Source organism: Tyto alba, unplaced genomic scaffold (assembly GCF_018691265.1).
Source record: "Tyto alba isolate M040663 unplaced genomic scaffold, T.alba_DEE_v4.0 Super-Scaffold_6, whole genome shotgun sequence".
In the NCBI taxonomy this organism is placed as follows: Eukaryota; Metazoa; Chordata; class Aves; order Strigiformes; family Tytonidae; genus Tyto; species Tyto alba.
Window position 1 is genome coordinate 35,749,832 of NW_024881327.1, and position 20,276 is coordinate 35,770,107.

At 38.1% G+C, this 20,276-nt stretch overlaps 1 protein-coding gene across 3 annotated transcripts; it reads right to left on the reverse strand.

The window, feature by feature from the left end:
- Positions 1–327: 327 nt before the first annotated feature.
- Positions 328–20,050, reverse strand: ANAPC4 (anaphase promoting complex subunit 4). Of its 3 annotated transcripts, XM_042808117.1 has the most exons (28): positions 19,872–20,050; positions 19,062–19,167; positions 18,084–18,216; positions 16,758–16,832; positions 16,590–16,616; positions 16,442–16,486; positions 14,631–14,715; positions 14,123–14,233; positions 13,491–13,574; positions 13,149–13,235; positions 12,381–12,445; positions 12,248–12,290; positions 12,058–12,134; positions 11,530–11,630; positions 11,404–11,455; positions 11,044–11,099; positions 9,809–9,855; positions 8,841–8,897; positions 8,628–8,684; positions 8,007–8,100; positions 6,210–6,307; positions 5,662–5,723; positions 5,540–5,578; positions 5,351–5,452; positions 4,180–4,257; positions 3,242–3,412; positions 1,968–2,091; positions 328–1,588 (listed from the first exon to the last, which is right to left on the reverse strand). In XM_042808117.1, the coding sequence occupies exons 1-28, from the start codon at positions 19,977–19,979 to the stop codon at positions 1,373–1,375; spliced, it is 2,400 nt and encodes a 799-aa protein (XP_042664051.1). In that variant the 5' UTR covers positions 19,980–20,050; the 3' UTR covers positions 328–1,372. The 3 variants fall into 3 exon arrangements, with proteins under 3 accessions (XP_042664051.1, XP_042664052.1, XP_042664053.1); XM_042808118.1 differs by lacking the exon at positions 19,872–20,050 and having other exon boundaries at positions 19,043–19,142; XM_042808119.1 differs by lacking the exons at positions 18,084–18,216; positions 19,062–19,167; positions 19,872–20,050 and having other exon boundaries at positions 16,590–16,672; positions 16,758–16,835.
- Positions 20,051–20,276: the final 226 nt, after the last annotated feature.

A 20,276-nucleotide genomic window follows, 5' to 3' on the forward strand; every position in this document is an offset into this window, starting at 1 on the left:
CATCAAGAGTATCTGCTCTACACAGAAAATCCACAACACTTCTGAAGGGGCATTTCTGCCCCTCCTGTCCTACAGCTTCATTGTGACTTCAACCATCAGCATCTGTTAGATGAGAATGCTGAACAGCAAAGAGCTTTCAAGGAGGTTGGTAAGGTAGGGGAAAAATAAGAAGTCTCTCAAAACTGAACAGCTTTGTTTACAAGGGTCTCCCCCAAGCAGCCCCAAAACTTCAAAAGTCCACTTGCAAAAATAGTTACTTAAAACCAGTGTATTTCAAAATAAGAGGAAAAGGGTAAGCCTAGTATTTGATTTTTGCAAAGCCAAATAGCAAATTCAGAAGATTTATTTATTTTTGAAGTACAAAATGGAGCACATGAATAAGACCTGGTCCTCTTTACAAACACAAGGTACACTCACTGTTCCGAAGGAAGATCATGCATTTAGCAGCACTGTTCATTCAAAGAGCTGAGTTTTAAGTCAGTTAAGACTCTGACAGCTAATAAGGAAGAAGAAAACATTTTAGATTTCTAAACAGTTTCTAGCTTCTACTGCTTCTCACTATGTCATTCTTATAGTAACGTATAAATTAGCAAGGAACATGATTATGCTGAAGCTTACGCATGACATACAATGCCACATCAGAATAAAAAAAAATATACTCTGTTGTAACTTTTCATTACAAAAATACCAGATGGAGAAGACAGACTTTCAGGAACAATCTCACAGAAAGTAGGCAGGCTGAGACACACAAACCTTTGACAAAACATACACACACACAAAAATGTTGCACTGAGGACTGAAGAACTGCACAGATTGAAATACTGTGTTACTGAGGACAGATGTTGGCAAAAGAGTTTTTAAAAGCATGTACTTAAGTAACAATTTTAAGCTAAATTTTCTTGTCTACCTAGTCTTATCCTGATCTGAAAGCTTGTTGTTGGCCATACACTCTTAGATTTTGGCTCCACAGGAAGCTTCTGAACCCATTACTAGAACACAAATTCTGATAAGAAAATAATTCAGCCCTGAGTTTTGTTGCTTTCACGTACAAGTTAATTTTTTCTTAATAACAGTATCCAGGACTGACCAGGGTAACTAGAAAAGCATCAGTCAGTATTTCTTTTTCTCCTCACCTCTAAAAAATTCCAAATGGAAAAGCTCTCAAGGAAACTTAGTTCATACCAAACCATGTGCCAAATAAAAAAAGGGCCAAATAAACATACTCTAGAACACACACAGTATTAGTGGAGAAGCAATACAGAATTCTGACATGCAGCATCCTACTACAGCTGCTTGAGTAGGTCCAGGAGACATCATCTCAGCAGCCTGCAGTTAGATTAGTCTCGTCCCTTTACCAGTATAAAAGCCTATGTCAAGGATCCAGACTTGATTCATGTTCTTCAGTTTCATCAGGTAGTTCTTCAGCAGATGCACCACGCCCATTGTCCTGGTTATCTGCAGACTGATTTAGCTCGTCGGGTTCCCCAGCTGCAAGCTGAGTTGTTTCTTCTTCCTCTTCTTCCTCAACTTCCCCATCATCCTCTACATCCATCTCAAACACCCTCACGTGACGGAGATTTGAACTTAGCTACAGAGATATTAAGAAGTTTCTGTTAATAAATAAATAAATAAAAGCATCAATACCATTTTAAATGTCAGCCAATAGCTTTGCAAATAGCCTTTATCTTTCAAATGGAGGAACCCAGAAAACTAGCAACTTTTTTATTGCTCTGCAGTCTGAAAAATAAAGTAGATCTATTAACTTCTGTTAAAGTTTTTCCATGTTGTGAGAGATATGACTGTATCCTGACACACTTATGACAGATGAGAGAATAATCTATTTGTTAAAAAAAGAAAAAAAAAATTGATAAATCTCACTAAATTAGCAGAAACAGGTTATCACTCACTCCAGTCATAGCATGCGGTTTTTAATAGTTTACAGGCTTCTTCACAGATACTGTACTTACCACACAGGAAACTTTTCTAATGCCATTTACAGAAACATACTGAGCTTTCATATTCTCCAGCACCCTCCACTGATTCTCCAAGAAGACAGTACGTGTGGATATCTCACCACTTTGCTCATCCAGCCTGCATATAGTAAGAAGCACAAAGCTAGTACATAAGAAACAATTCCAGTACTGAAAAAAACCTCAGTCAGTCCAGTTTTTTATGTCTAAGTTTTATTATATCATATGAAACAAGCAGATAAGCATTTGAAACCGTCATAACTGCTACAGATATTCTGGAGTGGGGAATCCAACTGTGGAGACACAGCAGGCTTCAACTGAGGTAAAAGATTACAGCAGGTGAGAAGGGAGTTGCAAAGCCTCATCTTCTCACAAGTAGCAGCTACAACACAAGGATGAGGATGGCCTTCCTTCAAACCTCTCCTCTGACAGAAGAGGGGTTTCTGAACAAAGTCCTGGAGGCCATGCCTCCACTTACACAGTTTGGCCTCCATGACCTTTCAAGGAACTATTACAGTGGCCAGGATTGGTTTGAACTTCGTTTTAATATGTTTGGTTCATTCTTCAATACAGGATTTCTTTATAACATAAAAAAAAAAAAATTACAGTTCAGTATGGCTCTTTATTTTGAGGTAAAAATGTATCTTAAGCAACCCACCAGAGAGAGGCAGAGAGAAAAAAGAAAAAGCAAGTGAGGCACAACTAAAGATTGAATTCACAGCTTGAACTATATTGGCCTTTTTATGTGTGTGTGTTTGCTTCCCTCAGATGCTCTCCTCTCCCTATGCCAACACAGAGAGAGCCACCAGTTCTGATGTTTCAAGGCTAACCTGACAATCGTCATAAGTGTGACTACCACAGGAAAGATGGAAAAAAATCCATGTATCCTTATTACAAGGCAGAGGTATATGAACAAATATGCTGAAAACATCCTAACTTCAAGTATCCTGACCAGCAAAGTTATCATCCTCTAAAGATTTCTGATTCTAGAGGATGTCTTCAACTGGTCCTCCCATTTCAAGAAAGCCATGTACACAGGTAGCATTCAGTCTCAAAAAAGAAAAACCAACCCCCAACCCAACCTGCAAAGAACCACAAAACAAACCATTTAGGAAGCTTCCATCTCCCCACCCCATTCTTCCTGGCACATAAAGTTTTTGTCTTTAAAATATTTATACACACAAAGCACGAGTAACTGTATGCAGTTAGAATATTTGTTTCATCTGCTTCTCAGTTCTGCATTTTGAGACTTGGTCAAAGTTTTTCAGTACCTTTTAGTAGAATCCCAGATTAATTCCCCTTCTTGGTCCTCATCTGTGTATACTGAAGATAAAGGCAGCTGAGCTAAGACCCTCTCCTTTCCCTCTTGCTCCACACTCTCCTTTAGAACTACAGTTACAGTTTCATCATCATAGAAATGTGCATCTAAACAACTGTAGTACCTATAGGAAAATAATTTAGAAAGCATCAAGGAATATTTTAATTCTGTATTCACTTTTAAGTTGTACAGCATTCATGTTAAAAAGTGTTCAGTAGTTAACAGTGAGCTTTACTGTAAACGATAAAAAAGGTCAGTCATGCAGCAAAGACACTGAAAGACAGCCATAACCATGGCAGACTCCTGCATCATGTAGGAAAACTGATTCTGAAGGGGAAAGAAAAAAAAAATTCAACTTACTAGCCATCTTGTTTTTCTCATTTCAGGTGAAATGTAAAAAACTAAACACAAACATCAAAGACAATTTAGAAACACAACTGAAGGTACTGAGGGCAATCACATCTGGCCTTTCTATATGAAAAGATGAGCTTAGTCTGCCACGCCTTCTAAGATGTCTTCATTCAGGCATATCAAGTCTCACTTTATCTTACTTCAAGAACATCACAGATATAAGCAAGAGCTGTTTCCAGCTAGCTTTGCTTCTTGCACATGTGCTAAAGCTCTACTTTTCAACTAGAAAATTAAAATTCACTTGATGTGCAGATGAAGTGCAAAATAAGACTCTTACAATCCTGCAGCTTCATGCACCTGCACAATTTCTTACAGCCTGACTCACCCAGGGACTACAAGCTGGTCCAGGGTCTTAAGTAATAACTTGCAGGATAAAAGCCAAACTACAATGCCGAAAAAGTTAGTGTAAAATAAACACCAGAAAACATGGTCTTCAATTTAGCAATCTGCAATTTTGGAAGAAAAATCAAATATACTGACCTGGAGTCTGAGCTCTCATTTATACTGTTGTTCAAGAAGTTTCCAAACTCTACTGCAAGAATTCCATTACTGACAGACCTAGAAGAACAGTTATCTCAGTGACTAATTTATTTTTTGTTCATAGAGAATTCAGAGTTGCTAATGGTAACTATGGTAAGAGATGGTGTAAGCCTGCCTAAGCTTAGCACAATACAGGACTACATCCCAAAATCATGTAACTGGTGGACAGGAACCTTTTGATTTCTTTTGCCTCTCAGCAAAACGTGACTAATGGAGTCAAATGAGAAACTGCATCTGGCTTGTGGGGTACAGCTCATCTTTGCTGAACTCTTGACTCAGTTGTCCTAGTCTCACGTCCATTAAGTTACTTGTTACTCAAATCTACAGAAAACAAGTTTAGACTGTTTTAGGTATCAATGAGGGATGAAATAGGATAGAAACTACACCACAAGGCTGTTATTTGTCATCAGCAGCTCTCACAAAAGATAGTTTCACCATGTATTTTCTTCAGCAGTAAAACTGCTTTAAAAGTTCTCACCCCGTCACACTTCATTATCTCCTCAAATTAAATGACACAGATCATAAAAATCAGTATTTTACAGAGGAGGAGTTTTTGCTGTTGTCTAAACTCAGGTCATTTCAGTGATCCCACTGACAGAATGCATCTTAAACAGTTGCATCAGCACAGTTAGGTAGTGACAAACTGCATCCTGGACACAGAAACTTCTGAAGGTGCACAAAACTACACCCCCAAAGAGATGTATTCTGTTGGTCATACCTATGAGCCCACCTCCCATTTTTCCTTAGATTATTAAATTACAGGCTGTAAAGGGTTAATCAAAGAATAGTATCTACAGTAAGACAAAGCAACACAAAGCATCATTCCCTGTAATTTTTCACAAGTTTGCACAAGCCAGTAATTCTGTGAGGGGCAAAACTAAGGGAGCCTGATTTTTTCCTAAGCCTAAAACCATCTTGCGATTAGATGTTCTGAGTCTAATGTAGCACAAACTCCTGCTGCAGTTTCCTACTGCACTTCCTAACGTCCTTCCCGATTTCTCTAGTATCCAAGAAAGATTGTATTCATGCTGCTCATTCCTTCTTTTTACAAATAGATTAAAATTGTCTCTGTATACATGTGCCAAAGCTCACAAACCACTTTTTCCCTTACCTGGAAGTATCAGTATGTCTCCTCAAAATGTATATTTTAGAAAAGGAATTCTCTGATATGGTAAAGAGAACATAATGTATACTGGATGTTTTGTCATTCCACCTGTAATGTGGGGGCAGGAAATGAAAATTTAGATCAAGTTTTAATAACTGGTAAATGACAGAGAACAAGTAATAGCAGCATACTTACAGAAATGGTAGTTTAAATAACTGAGGTGTGGAATCTTCACTGAAAAGGAAAAAACAAACCAGTTCATAAAACGCTACTGTAATTTTGTGCAACTGAGCTTCAGAAATAATGTAAAGAAATACCTTTGAGAAGTTTTGTAGAGAGGCATGCAGACTGCTTGACGTACTGACTTTCCAATTACATCCTAACAAATATAATGAAAATAGGCCAAAAAATGCAGGCAGTTATTCATAATTATACATGGCTTTAAGACAAAAAAACCACAACTAACCAACCAAAACCACCTGAGTATATCTGAAAGAAAAATCCACCAAAATTTATGCTGAAATAAACGTCTCTAATGCAACCACTACTGTCACTTGATACACTTGCTTTGTGTTTCTTCCTAATATACAGACTAAAATATTGCCAACTAAGCTAATTAACATTAAAAATAGATCCCAATAATATGGGAACAGAAGACATGAAACAAGAAACACCCCATTATGCTCTCCCTAGTCAAAGGCTTGAGACATCCTGGCAGCAGTGAAGCTGGGCTACGTGCTGCCACCTAAGTTGGAGGCACTCAAAGGCAAAGATTAAAACTTCAGGCCTTACTGGGCATGACTACTATCTTCAGTTGACTGCTACCCCTAAAAAGAAAGTTATCATTCATATAAATTGAACTTACCGCTGGCTTTTGTAAACACTGATCAATGACCCCTTCCATTTGCCTTTTGACAAAATGCAGTGATTTCTCAGGATAGTAGGGAAACAGAAGTGGACTTTCTGTAAACAGAAAGGTAATTTAAACAATGCTTGTAACTATATAAAAACACACCACATTGTTATTAAAATGACAAATTGAGATGAGGCTGGTGGAATGTCAGTAAGATGTCCACAAGGCTAGAGCACACGCTTCACAAGGAGAAATTGGGGGGGTGGGTTCATTTGGCCTAGAGAAGCGAGAGCTAACAAGGAGGAACCCATTGGTCTCTTCAGACGCCTAAAGGAGTAGTTACAGAAAACATGATTTTCAAAGCTGCACACAGGTAGAGGAGACGATGTACCAGTCATAAGCTCCAGCAAGGGAAATCCCAGTCAGACACAAGGAAAAAAATTTTCACAAGGACTGGTTAGTCACTGAAGCAGCGTGCCCGGCGAGGCTGCAGGGTTTCTCACCTTTCAGACGTAAAGGACTCAAGTGCACAAAGCCTGAGCAATCCACCTCAGCTTCAAAATTAGGCCTGCTTGGGTGTATTGATTAGGTGACCACCTCAGTTATTCCCTGATAATAAATTCTAACTCAAGTAACTAACTGGATTACAATATGAATGAGATAAATTAATGAGAAATGGAGGCCATCCTGCCCCTTCAGCTTTTCTTGACAGACCATTCAAAACTGCAAAAAGACGGAAGTGCATTTAGCCAAGAGCTAAAACCACAGTTGTCATAAAATATATTGTTTTAGCAAAACAATTTCCATACTTTTTATAGCAGCTGATATGGCTTCAATAGGACTGATTCGTTCTTGTGAAATGAACTACTTTGTAAGAAGACATTTCACTTCTCAGATAAGTCTCACTACTTATTTTAAGTACATAACCTGTTTCTTTTCCAATGTTTAGCTGAAAAAATTATAAAAATTGCATTAACCAACAAAGCATTATAAAACACCAAAGAAGGTTAGAAAATGTTAATGACGGAAGCAATACTTGTCCTATAATCCTATACACATCTCAATACTTGCCAAATTAATACCAACAAAACCACTTACAAACCATTTCTACAACCAATCATGCATCTTGGGTAGTAACAGAAATGACCAGTCAAGCAGTCTACACGTTTAAAGTATCAGACATATTTTCTAAATATGTCTAAAAATACATTTTCTAAATACTCCTCTTCCAAAAGAAATGCTACCACTTCCCCCCTTGTTATTGAATTAAATAGGCAGAAAAAGGCAGCCATAGCAAATTCTATTACAAGACAGCTTACGTTGTAGAAATTTTACAGTCTATGGTTTCTGAAGTTAAAGAAGAATAATCTTCACCAGCAGCTTGTCATAGTCTCTTACTTCTTTTTCACCACTAATTAAAAAATAGTCTCAGACTCCAGTGAAAGAGAACAAGTTAGGACACTTCCCCCAGGTATAACCTAAGCATAATTACTACTTCCTTGAACTGAAATGAAGATGTCCTAAAACAGACATCTCCTGGGATTCCTTCCAAGCCAACATTTCTGAGACTCGTACGTAAAAGGTAGGAAACTCCTAATACCCTGAAAATAGTAATTGACTGGACAAGCAGCTACATAAAAACTGCATAAAATAACATGGCCATTTATGTCATTCTATTCAGATGAAGACTCATGACTAACACTCTAGAAATAACTCATGAGCACGAAAAAAACAGATTACTCCTCTAAATTTGTTACATTCTACGTATATCCTTCATTCGCTTTTATTTTTTACTAAAGCACATGTTACCTTTAAGGTGAGTACTATTTTTAAGAAAGTTAAACCACTGGTTTCCCTCTGTATTAGGTGGTGATACAAGGTCATCATCTTCATCTTTCAAGTACTAGAAGAGAAACGGACATTTTTGAGATTGCATTTTAAGAGTAAGGGACATTAGAATTCACCTCCAACATTGCCCTCATGAGTCCATTAAACATTTCATCCTAATTTATCATGCCCTTAGACTTAAATCTAAATATTCCACCCCTTCTAGAAACAATAAGAAAAATCAACTATTGTCTAAGATTACAGTGACATTTCCATAAGAAACTGAATTTTAAATCAAGTTTGAGCACAAATGTTTTGAAATCCAGTGATTAACGGCATGAAGACAACAAACACATTTCAGTTTTGCATTACTATTGCTGGCTGCGACGAAGTTTCACCCTTTTCCTAAAAATACAGGATTTGTAAGGTAAAACTATGTTTTTAAACACTCCTCCTCCTAATAATAGGGGAAGATAATTAAAATACTCTCCTTTACCATTACTGAAATGTGCAACAGAGCAAAAGGGACAGAGAAGAAAAGTGGGCACAGCTTGAAAAGCTTCTCCATTTAAGGATTTCCCCATTTATTCCCGAGCTCTTTACCTGGCCAACTCTCTCCACATTGAAGTATTTTCCTTTACGATTGTAAAGTTCTGGTGCCTGAAAAAAATAACGCAAACAAAACTATTATTTAAAACCAAAGTTAATGAGAAGTAGTTTACAAAAAGATGATTTAATCATAATAAGATTTTTCAGATTCAATTCCTGGCAGAAAAAATACTCAGACACTGTACTTGGCAAACCGATATAACTTACCTCATTGAAGTGTTCAGTAAGAAAATCTGCGACAAACGTGATATCTTTTTGAGTCATCTAAATGGAAAATAAAAAAGTGAGGAAATCAAAGGGTTAAAAATACATTTCAGTGAGCACAGAACACATGTTCTGCAAGCTAACGAAGCACAGCCCCCTCAGCCTGTCCTCACAGGGTATCTGCTTGAGAGCCCTCTGCCGAACTCACTCCAGTTTATTCGTGTCTGCCTTGTACAGGAGGGCCCCAAACTGGAGTAAGTATTATAGATGCGATCTGAGGAGCGCTAAATAAGGAGGGTAACTACTTCCCTTGACCTCCTGGCCATGCTCCTGCTAGTAAAGCCCTGGTTACTCCTGGCTGCCTTGGCTGCCAGGGCACACTGCTGGCTCACGTCCAGTTTGCATCCACAAACATCCGCAAGCCCAATTCAGGAGAGCTGCTCCCCAGCCAGCTGGGGCCTTGCTGTGCAACTGCAGGGGGTTACCCTGCCCCAGGACAGAACCTTGCATCTGGCCTTGTTGAACTGCAGGAGGTCCCTGTCTGCCCATTCCTCCAGCTTATCAATTTCCCTCTGGAAGGCACCTCTGCCCTTGAGTGTATTAACTGGTTCAACCAACGTGATGGTGTCTGCAAATCTGATGCAGGTGTATTCCATCTCCTCTACCAGGGCATTGGTAAAGATGTTAAAATCCCATGCTGGTTAATGGAGTCATTCAGAGCGTGTAAAGAGCTGCCATACACAGAGGTCTCGCATTCACATACGATGTACTAAAAAGAGCAGTTATTAACAAAGAAAAAGTAATTCATGCAAGACAGCTTATTAGTGTGAATCTGCAGGAATCATCTTTCTCAAAGAAATTACACAGACATTACCCTTTAAGTACTGCAACAAAAATAAACCTTTAATCTAGTGTCCAAGTCAAGCAGAATACAGAGTATACCACCACTTAATAGAAAATGTTATTACTACCTTGTTCAGCTCTGGAAGCACATGATCTTCTGACATCCTCAACATGGCTGAGGGAAAAATTATATTCTTACTGCATTAATATTAAAATGTTGTCATAATATTCTAATTTTCCACGACTACGTAATAAAATACTGCTGATAAAATAGGAAAGATTAATTTACCAGAAGTGGAAGAGTTTGGAATGAATAATTATGAATTGAGACTTATATTAAGCCTCACCTGTCCCACTAGCTTACAATAAAAATCTTGGAGAATTTTTATCTTTAATCTTTTCCAACTGCATTGTAGTCTGTACAAGACTGAGATAATATTATTATAAAAAGGGTTCACAAGAACGTATACATGTACATACTAAAAGTAGTAAGATGTATATATATAAAATAGATGAATACTGTCATGCCCAGAATGTGTTTTAAGATAATTGCACAGAAGTAATTTTAAATCAGTGAGGCTTACATAAACAGTTCTCTGTCCAGTTTCAACACAAGCAAATACAGTGAACATTTAAGTAATGAAAGTTCTAACAATATGCCAGAGAACTCTGATAGTTCTGCTTTCAGCAATTTTAAAAATTAAAATTATCATAGTCCTGTCAGTAAGTGCTAACACTGCATTTCTGGTGCTTTTACAGTACATCTCGTAGGACTGCTTAGTTTTTTGTAAAGTAGTTCTAAAAAGATCAATTAAAAATTATAAACCTATTCATAACAACTTTATGAAAACAAGCAGGCTAAAATACAGCATTCTGCATTTCCTTCTAACATTTCACCTGCAGCTACCCAGCTACCGAGGTGCCTATTAAGTGCATCTGGATATTCAGAAACTGTTTCCACCTGTGCATAACCTTGCAGCTAACTAGGTCTCCACAGGAGAAAACAGCAAGTGACAGAGTAAAGGAGAGTTAGACTATACTGCAAATTTGGTGTAAACTAAACAAAATCCTTCAATTTCTCCAAGTCAAGACCAGCAAACTTACTCGTGAAGCAGTTTGGCATAACATTACAGGATAAATATATACAACACTCACTGTACAGACACTAAGTTTAATTGAGAACTATCAAATTTATCATCTATGTGTTTAAGATTATAATTATTCTTGCCTCAACTGTAACCTTTTAGATGCCCAGAAATTTTCTATGATAGAAATAAACAGAGATTGGCTTAATTACTTACTGACATTTCAGTGCTTACAATACAAAACAGATACTGGATGCTTACTATGTCATCAGGCTTACCAACATACAGCCATCGAAAAAATGCTTTGAAGTTTTTCATACTACTGTCGATAACTCTGAACAAGAAACGAGAAAAGAAATTACCAGATCTAAATGTCACAAGCTGCTCCAGGCTTCAGTCCCATCTTTACTACGGAAAGGCCTGTAAGCACTATCAATTTTAAAAGAAATGCCCGATGCAATGTTCCAAGTAATGCTAGTCTTGGGATATTTCTATGAGAAGCAGTGAGACAAGACAAAAGCACATCACCACCAGAGAAGCCTTGCCCTCCCAACCTCCTCTATTCCCAGCCACATGCCTCCCCTTAGATAAAAGGCTCAACAAGCATGTTTTTTAAACTCTTCAGACCTTATACTTACTGAAGCAGCTCATTTGCTTTCAGGATGAAAGAGCCAACAGCAGTAATAGCATCTGCAAAAAGAGCTGACCATTATTATTAAGCTTCCAAAAATTAAATCAGGGTGGGTAAGTAGTGCACACACTACCTTCAATTCCAGATGCGTCTAATCCCAGAGACTCATATTTTTGCTTCCATAAAGCCATTCCTTTTAACTCACTCAAATGGTATAGCAATGCCTCAGAGCCACTAGGAAGACAGAGCAAAGTAGTATAATTTTTTAGTAACTCTTTGGAAATTCACCCCTTCCCTGCATGCTATGTTTTTATCAATTAAATGTGCAAAGTGTAGAGCTTTATAAGGTGGTCCAGCATGTAAGAGTTTCATGTAAGTATTACTTCACAGAAAAGCAAATATTGTCCTAGTGATTTTAACTACACAAAGCTGGTGTGAGTAATTTGCATTTATCCTATAAACACACCAGGCAGTGATATACAGGTGATAACACTGCAATAGCTCTCCATTACCCAAAAGTAAAATAGTACATTTTGCCACAGTCATGGTCTTTGCACCAGCACCCCTCCATACAGAGAACCACCAATACAGCATACTGTCTTTTAGCAAAGCATATAATGCACCATTTTATCTATAATTCATTGGACATTCTGTGACTTACCTCTGCAAATGACTTATGACCAACTTTTGTATACTAGAATAGGAAGACTCTATGGACTGACCAAGTTTTTTTAAACCCTGTTAAAAAAGAAATACAGACATATAATAATGTTCTGTTAACTTAACAGAACAGTGCTTAAAATATATATAAAAAGATTATTTTAATATGTTAAAAAAAAATATTGACATACCTTTACTGTCAGTTGGTTCATTAGTAACGCCTGAAGTTCCAGACTGAGGGGGGTGGGGGAGAGAACCAAATACGTGTTCATTTTGTATTTCAATATCAAATGCAAATGCATACTCAGATAAAACAGTAACTACCTTGCTTTGCCCCATAACAACAGCTGCATAAACTCATCCTGAACAGAAGTGGTTGTATTCTTTTCCTGTCAGTCAAAATGATTGAAATACATTGGTGAAGAGATTAAATTCAGGCCACCAAATAATCTCACAAAGACTTTGATTAATGTATACTGGAAAACCCACCCATATACCTGAATGCTGAAATCAGACTACTGATCACTGGAAATTTTCTAGTATTTTAACTTATTTTCAATTGTATTACCCAGTAAAAATTCTAAGCAGTTTGCGAACACCAAGAATCTATTTTTTAAAAAATAAATAAATAATTTGATTCAATTAACTTCTAGCTATGGTCAATGAACACAAAATCCAAGAGCATCTTAATCATGGCTGTTATACATGCTCTACTGACCTAGGGTGTAAGTGCTGGTGGGCTGTTATTTAACATTTACAGTATTCAGTTTATCAGACTACAGTACAAAGAGCACAACCTTAAATATAAAGCAACTGATCAAAAGCTGTTGAAGCTGAAAACTATCACTTTTGAATAACTTAGAATAAATAAAATAAAGTAGTATCACATTACAATTGTGCTCGATTGTACTCAGATATCTTCAGTGTCAGAGTGCTTGACACACAATAGCTTCCAGTTTGCCTCTGAACTTAGAGATTGGTATCTGGAGGCATTATGCTTAAGCAACATTAAGATATGCAGTATGTTAGCGTGAACAACAGAAATACAGCAAAAAATGTTTTTTTCCAAAAGAACAGTTAGTACTACAGTACCTGTACAAACTTTGTTAGTCGTGAGTCCATCTGCATCAGTATTTCTTCCCATGCTTCACACATACAGGTCAATGACAACTTTATATACTGTAAATACAGATACAGACATCATTCTTTTTTTTCGCCCCTTCAAAACACATGCAAGAACTGGATGTTGCAATACAAAGGGGCAATATACAGTAGATATTATATAAAATTTATTATCAAATTCCAAGTTAGAGCTCCACATTTACCTAAAACCAACTTAAGCTTCCTACTAGAAAACATTTATTTTACTTGCATTAAGAATATCAAAGCCTGCAAGAACTGTGATATTAAAAGGATGTTGTAGCACAACTGTACCTGTAGCAGCGTTGAAATGTGAGTAAACTTCCGGGCCATTCGAGTTACCTCAGGTAAGTAATTTGATAATAGACTAGTGTCCAGCTATAACAAATGAAACAAGCAACAGTTAGCAGATGATTTGCCTTTTAAGACATTACAGAAATGAAAAGATGGGTTGGGAGGACCCACAGAAAAACTGTCATTTCTCATTTCTTTAAAGTTGATTTTAAGAGGGAAATACATTTAATTCAAAAGGGAAATAAATATTTTTAATACATCCACAAAAACTCCGGATAACTTTCCTCATTTTGGAGTTCTAACAGTAATAGTTTTAAGGACGACTGTTCTGGATATTCTGGATAATCAACAGCATTTCTGCCGTGCCTTTGTGTGCAGAATGAAGAAAATCTGAATAACTGTAACTGAATAAATGAATGTTATATTTGAAGTAATATTCAAAAAAAATGCCTCAGATCATCACCATCTGCCTCATTAGTGAAACTGCATGTTAATATGATAATCCAAAAGCTACATCAGGGTGAATTTCAGAAAGGCTGGAAATACCAGTTTGTGATTTTTCTGCAAACAATGGGAAAGAACAAAGCTACCAGAAAGTAATTTAAAGAACATTTTAAAGTTACTTTACTTGCCTGAAAATATGTTATCTCTGCTTCACTGTCCAAAGAGTCTCGTATCTCTGTAATAACCGATAGTGATTTCAAATCACTAGACAAACATAGTCCCCGACAAGAACCTGCCACCTGAAAGATTCCAGTTGAAAAGTTCATGAAATACTGTATTTCCTCTAAGATGTATTTACTGCTCTCACATGTTCACATACAAAGGAGGTTACAGTCAATGACAAGTAAAAACAAAGCGGAATTTTCAGCTACTGTTCAGGAACAAAAGCACTCTTTTTACTGTAGATTTATGTTGAACTTAGTTTCACTTGAAACAAGATGTTAAAATCACCAGAGTTAGAATGTCTTTCCAACAATAACCACACAACCCAATCAAGAGAAACAACTATTCCTTTCTTAAAATTCAGGAACCCCTGAATTTTCAATTACGTGTAAGCATACTTCTGTATTTTTTCATTCAATTCATATGTAGTTTGGTATATTATGAAGAAAAAATATGGAAAGTAACAGAATGTACCCCAGTTACAGTAGCAATCTTGAACATTCCATAAGCATAAATCTCAATAAATCCTGAGCTGCCACCAAGGACAAGAGCATTAAGCCTATAAAAACAGAAGAACATGTTGATGAGCATACAGAAACAAATTCTAATGCATATAAATAGAAGTCTTAATACTTAGATTCCACCCCTTTACTAAATATCTTCTGAAGAATCACTGAACAAAAAGTAACACTGTGCTACTGTCTACAATCCAAGAAATTTAAAACCAAAAGAAAATATTAGCTTGGATTTCACTGGTAAGACCTCCCTCTAACATTTACAGAAAGAGTATCACCTACTAAATTAGTTGAGTGAATAGGGGAAAAAATAACACAATGTAGGCACAGAAGTCCTTCACTAACCAACGAAAAAAGTAACAGATTCGACCCACCTATCAATACAGGCCGCAAAGCATTCTTACAAAGCTACTTTTGTATTCCCCTGTATTTATCCTAACTACACGCAGAGTAAGATTGTCAGTCACTCAGTGGCATTCCTCAGCAAAAATCTCAAAGACAATAAATATTTGAAATGGATGCAGCAGCAAAGAACAGCCACAAGTAACAAGAGCATCAGGAACAGAAACCCTGTGCAAAGAATAGGGTCTGGAACAGGCAGGTCTGTGTTTTGCTCTCTTATTAAAACCAACTTGCTACAATGACTTAGGGAAAAGCTTCTCTACGACCCCTCCCTCTTTGTCCATGTTTAAAACATTAACCCTTGGACAGGGAGGCTGTCTACTGCTGTCATACATTCATACATATTCAACTACACATACTTGCTTACATTACACTGAGCAGTAATGCTCTCCAGCATAAAAAATGAGCATGTTTTACATGTTGCCTTACAAATACAATAAAATTAATGGCAACTTCTGCCTATTATACACCTAAACATATGTTAAAGGACAATGTTTATGCTAAAGACAAGACATAAGTTTTTTAACAAAACAGTATCTGAACAGCTCCTGGTTTGATTGAATGGATGAAGGAGCACAGAATCCAGAAAGCTCCTACACCACAGACAGCTGCCACATCTGTCTTTCTAGCAAGGAACTCCTACTGTAAGAAGTATCAAGTCTTAGAATTGAGTAACTGGTGACAGAGATGCAAATTTTAAAATAACAAGGATGATTCTCAGTGGTAAGACTGTAAAGAGCAGTGAAAGAAAGCAAACAGAAAAACAAGGCACAGACATTAAGCGCCCTCCTCAGAAACACACCACAAGCACTCCACAAAGCCAGTCTCTGTCTGCTAAACTACACTTTCTCCAACTGCTCCTCATGTGTTCGCTAATAAGAGATGTTTGCTTTATTTTAAAGTAACCCTAAGACAGCTGATTTCAAAGCTAATATCAAGTTCAGCTTTGTCACACTCACGCACAGAAATTCCCCCGTCTATAACAAGGATTCACAAATGTCTCCTAGACCAGCTTAAGTAACACATACAACATAGCCTTTAAATGCACCCCAAGAAATCCTCTTCTGAGGAAAAGATATGGCACCAACAGCAGTAGCTAATAAAGTACCTTATGATCCCTCTAAAATGAGGAGAAAAGATGTAAACTGATGGGGACTTTTTTTTTTTTAAATATATTCTTTGAACACTATCTCTGTACATAAAAAAAAAAAAAAGAGACATTCCATATCCTTTCTCCAGGACCCTTAAAACCAGATTATGAATAACTTAAAAGTAAATCCACTTACCCATTATTTTATAGCTTTAAAAAAAAACAACCAACCAAAAAAACCCCCAAAAGTCCAACAACCACCTACATATGGAATTTACCTTGCATCACCCAGAAGCTTCATAATCTCATCTGACTTTTCTTCACTGAAAACACAAAACAGATGATTGGGGTTTATGTAGCTTGCCTCAATACCAAAAAACAAAATAAAACAAAAAAATAGAGAGATATAAAATGACAATTTCTTACCTGAAAATTTTTGCAGTGGTACTGTAACTGAAAACAAAATAATTACTCTCAATAACAATGTGAAGACATCTAATCCAAAGCATCTGTAGAGAGTATTAAAGATGAATAACCAAAACAATGAGAACAAACAACAAATTATCTTCTCAGGCTTACTAGTATAATGCTTACTTTTTTGGTAGCGCCGGTAATTTAGGCAAAAGGAGATTTGATTCATCTTCAGCATTGTAGAAGGAAGTGAGAACACTGAAAAAGAAGTAAGACTGTCTTTACCACCCAAGCTGTAAAAATAGAGAGGAGAGAATTTCTTTCTAACCTCAAAGTTACAGGATATACTCAATCGTCCTACATATTAGTTACAAAATATCAGAGGGTAATCCCTTATGGGGCCTTTAATAATTTATCAGGTGGTCAAATTGATAAAAGAAATCTGAAAATCTTTTTTTATTTCCACCCAAGGAGAATATAAAGTTTGTATCTGCTGGCTCAGTAGCTTGCCACCAAATCCTTCATCATCTGTAATGCAGTTACTGACTGAGGCTTTCTGTTCAAACCCTGTACACCCCTGCAGTACAACCTACCTACACCTCAGAAAAGTTTCACTCTAAAAACACATTACAGTGAGAGGAAGACTAAAGTGCAATACTTAATACCACACCTTAGACACGCCAGAAGGATGAGAGTCCCCATAAGGAGGTAAGTCTATCCCCATCAGGAGAAGAACGCTATAGTGATTTAAGGTGAAGTTATTTTCTGTCTGTTTTAAGATTGATGCTTTCCTGAGGTGGCGGAGAAATGCCCAAGTCATGCTCCTTTTCTAAATAAATAAACCTCCCTTTTAAAAATAAATGTTTTATTTAATTATAGTCTTGCACTGCAATAAGATGCGTATCTGAGGTTTTTGTAAGACCACAGAAACAGAGACCATGATGTCCTCCAGCTCACAGGTGCTGCTGAGAATTTTCCAATGCCACAGAGCTCATGGTCACTAGGGGCAATCTGACTTCCTGGAGCAAGTACACCCACAACAGGATTGCCAGTGGGGCTGGCACCCCCCAAAGGCACATCGTGAAACATATAAGCACTAAACTAATGATCTTGAAAACACAAGTGAAGAAAGATTTAAATATAATACTTATTCTGACTAACAAAATAGACTAACATAACAACATTATTATAATCAGTTTAATAAATTAATTGGTGTTGAAGTATACCGGATCAGAAGACAGGCTGTACAAGCTAACACTAGATTAAGCAGCTCTTAAGAGATGGGCACTCAAGATCATGCTGAAATTTTTGTGTAGAACCTAAAGAACCACAAGACTCAGATAACAGCACTGAAAATAAGCATATGAAAAGTGTTTTAGCCAACTAGTTAAAAAAAGCCACAGCTACATAATATTATATTATTTTATATGGCTGCTTGTAACATACTACATTATTAGTAAGGTGGCACTACACAGCCCATAATTTACTTCTAAGTTTTTTCAGACTCACCTGCTTTCCTCAGTTACTTCCATCCAATGCATGTAAGTAATGGATGAGTCCACAGAGAAGGAGTGCAAGCTTTCAGGCTTTTCAACATCACAGAGAATAATCCGCTTGGTATCAGTAAGACCAAAAGCCAAAACTAGAGAAAGATGAGTAAAATGGATAAATAACCAACGTGCAAAACTTTGTACTTTATACTGAACTCAAAAATAATGTGTCTTCAAAGCCAGATACTGGACAGAATTTCATCTCTGTCTATTCACGGTGTTGAACTGAACATGCTGAGCAACTTTTGCATCACCTTCTTAACTTCATTCATCTATAAAAGCATATGGCAGGCATGGGTTTCTGTGCTTACTTCCTTGTGATCATAGGCAACCAGCTTAAAAAAAAGTTTCTTAAACTCTTCAGACTCGATCATAAAACAATACAGGTGTTTTTACCCTCATGTCATGGAAGAGGATTGTTCCCATTCTCCTACCCCTAATGAGTCAAAAAATTAACTGATTTCCAGCCTAGGTTTATTAAGCTACTAATTTCAACACTATTTCTGTTGGTAAGGGAAACTTTTTTTTCTTTCTTCTCTGGTGTATTATTAGAGTAATTTTAGCCTCTAAAGCTCGGCCTATGCTAAATAAGCTAAGCTCTTCAGTCAGTCCTGACCAGCGAGCCTCTTTCTCTATATTTCTCTCTACTATTCTGTAGTTCATATAAAAATATTCTGCTTAGGTAGGAACTTGGAAGTTTTGTTATACCTTGAAAAGCAGTATTTTGGACAAAAGACCGCCTTGCAAATCTTTCTTGCAATTACAGTGTCAATCACTCTATTACTCTGAATAAACATACATAAAATTAAGCCACCCTTCTCTTCAAGCACAGTTTACTTGAAAGTTTCCTTCACAGATAAGAAGTATCACCACCACTTTCACTGATTTCCAATGGGACTTTTATTGCACCGTTATCACCTCATATACTTGACATTACTTTTGCCATCCGGTCTCCAAGCAAGAGCAGTCACTTCTTTTCCTGTATTTTCATTTGGAGGCAAACTCCACACTCGCTGAAAGTTTGCAAGCCGATGAAGTAAAACCTACAAAGCAAACACACTGACGATAAAAAAATAAGCCACATTCACCCACTAATAACAGCTTGTAAATCCATTCAAAGTACACTTTTAAAACTATTTTCCAGTAACTTCTGTTTCTTAAACATCACCTAATCCTCTAGCTCTTGATTCACTCCCACGTAATCATAGAGGGCAGTATACTGTTTACAGCAATACAGAGAAATAAAGTGTATTTTGTACGAGCCTAGAAGCCTGTAAACAACAGGGGTTACCCACACCTCCCCAGCAGAGACAGCCTGAAAGTACAAGTCTGTCTTCATGCGTGATGGCATACAGCAGTTCTGGGAAAAAACAAACAAACAAAAAACACAAAACAAACAAACAAACAAAAGAAACACATACAAAAAAAAAAAAAAAAACAACTTGAAAATATATTTCATTTAAATAGAACATTTCATGCGCTTTAAAAGCCCACAGATGAAGGTAATGAGAGTATCACCAGTGAATTTGTTTGGAAATTCCTAAGTAAAATAGGAAGGGGCAGTAACCATTGAGAAGCTTGAGGAGATTCGGTGTACCTAGATGCTTGGCTAAGCTCACGAGAAGGACGCCAGAGCCCACAGCAACGGCACCCCGCGGCTGCGGAAGAGGCGGCGCTTTCCCGCCAGCGGCAGCAGCTCTCCCCCCCCCCAGCGTCCTTCCCGCCCGCCCGCCAGCCCCGCACTCACCTCCCCCGCCCTGTTGGCCAGGGCGATGAGGTCCCTCTTGGGGGACCAGGCCATGAAGACGACCTCCTGGGGCAGCTGCTTCTCCCCCACCTGCCGGAAGGCGGGCATGGCGCCGGGCCGGTGCGGGCGGCGCCCGAGCTGCCGCTGCCCCCACAGCGCCGCCGGCCTCCCGCGTCCCACCCCCCGCTCCCCGCTTCCGGAGGCGGCGCTTCCCGCCGCGGGGGGAGCGGGGCCGCTGCGCCTCCCCTCAGCCCTCAGCCCTCAGCCGCGCGGGGAGGCGGGCCGGGCGCCGCCCGCCCTGCGCCGCTCAGCCGGGGCTGAGGGCTCGCCTCCGGCCGGGGCTCCCGCCTCTCGGTCGCGTACGGGGCCGAAACGCCGGCGGCGGCCGGGAAGGAGGGAGGGAGG

Coding starts and splice junctions, on each gene's coding strand:
- ANAPC4 (XM_042808117.1), bottom strand. CDS start 19,979: ATGCCCGCCTTCCGGCAGGTGGGGGAGAAGCAGCTGCCCCAGGAGGTC. Junction 12,446..13,148: donor GACTAACAAAGTTTGTACAG/GTACTGTAGTAC, acceptor TTTGACTGACAG/GAAAAGAATACAACCACTTC. Junction 4,258..5,350: donor AGACATACTGATACTTCCAG/GTAAGGGAAAAA, acceptor CTGTTCTTCTAG/GTCTGTCAGTAATGGAATTC.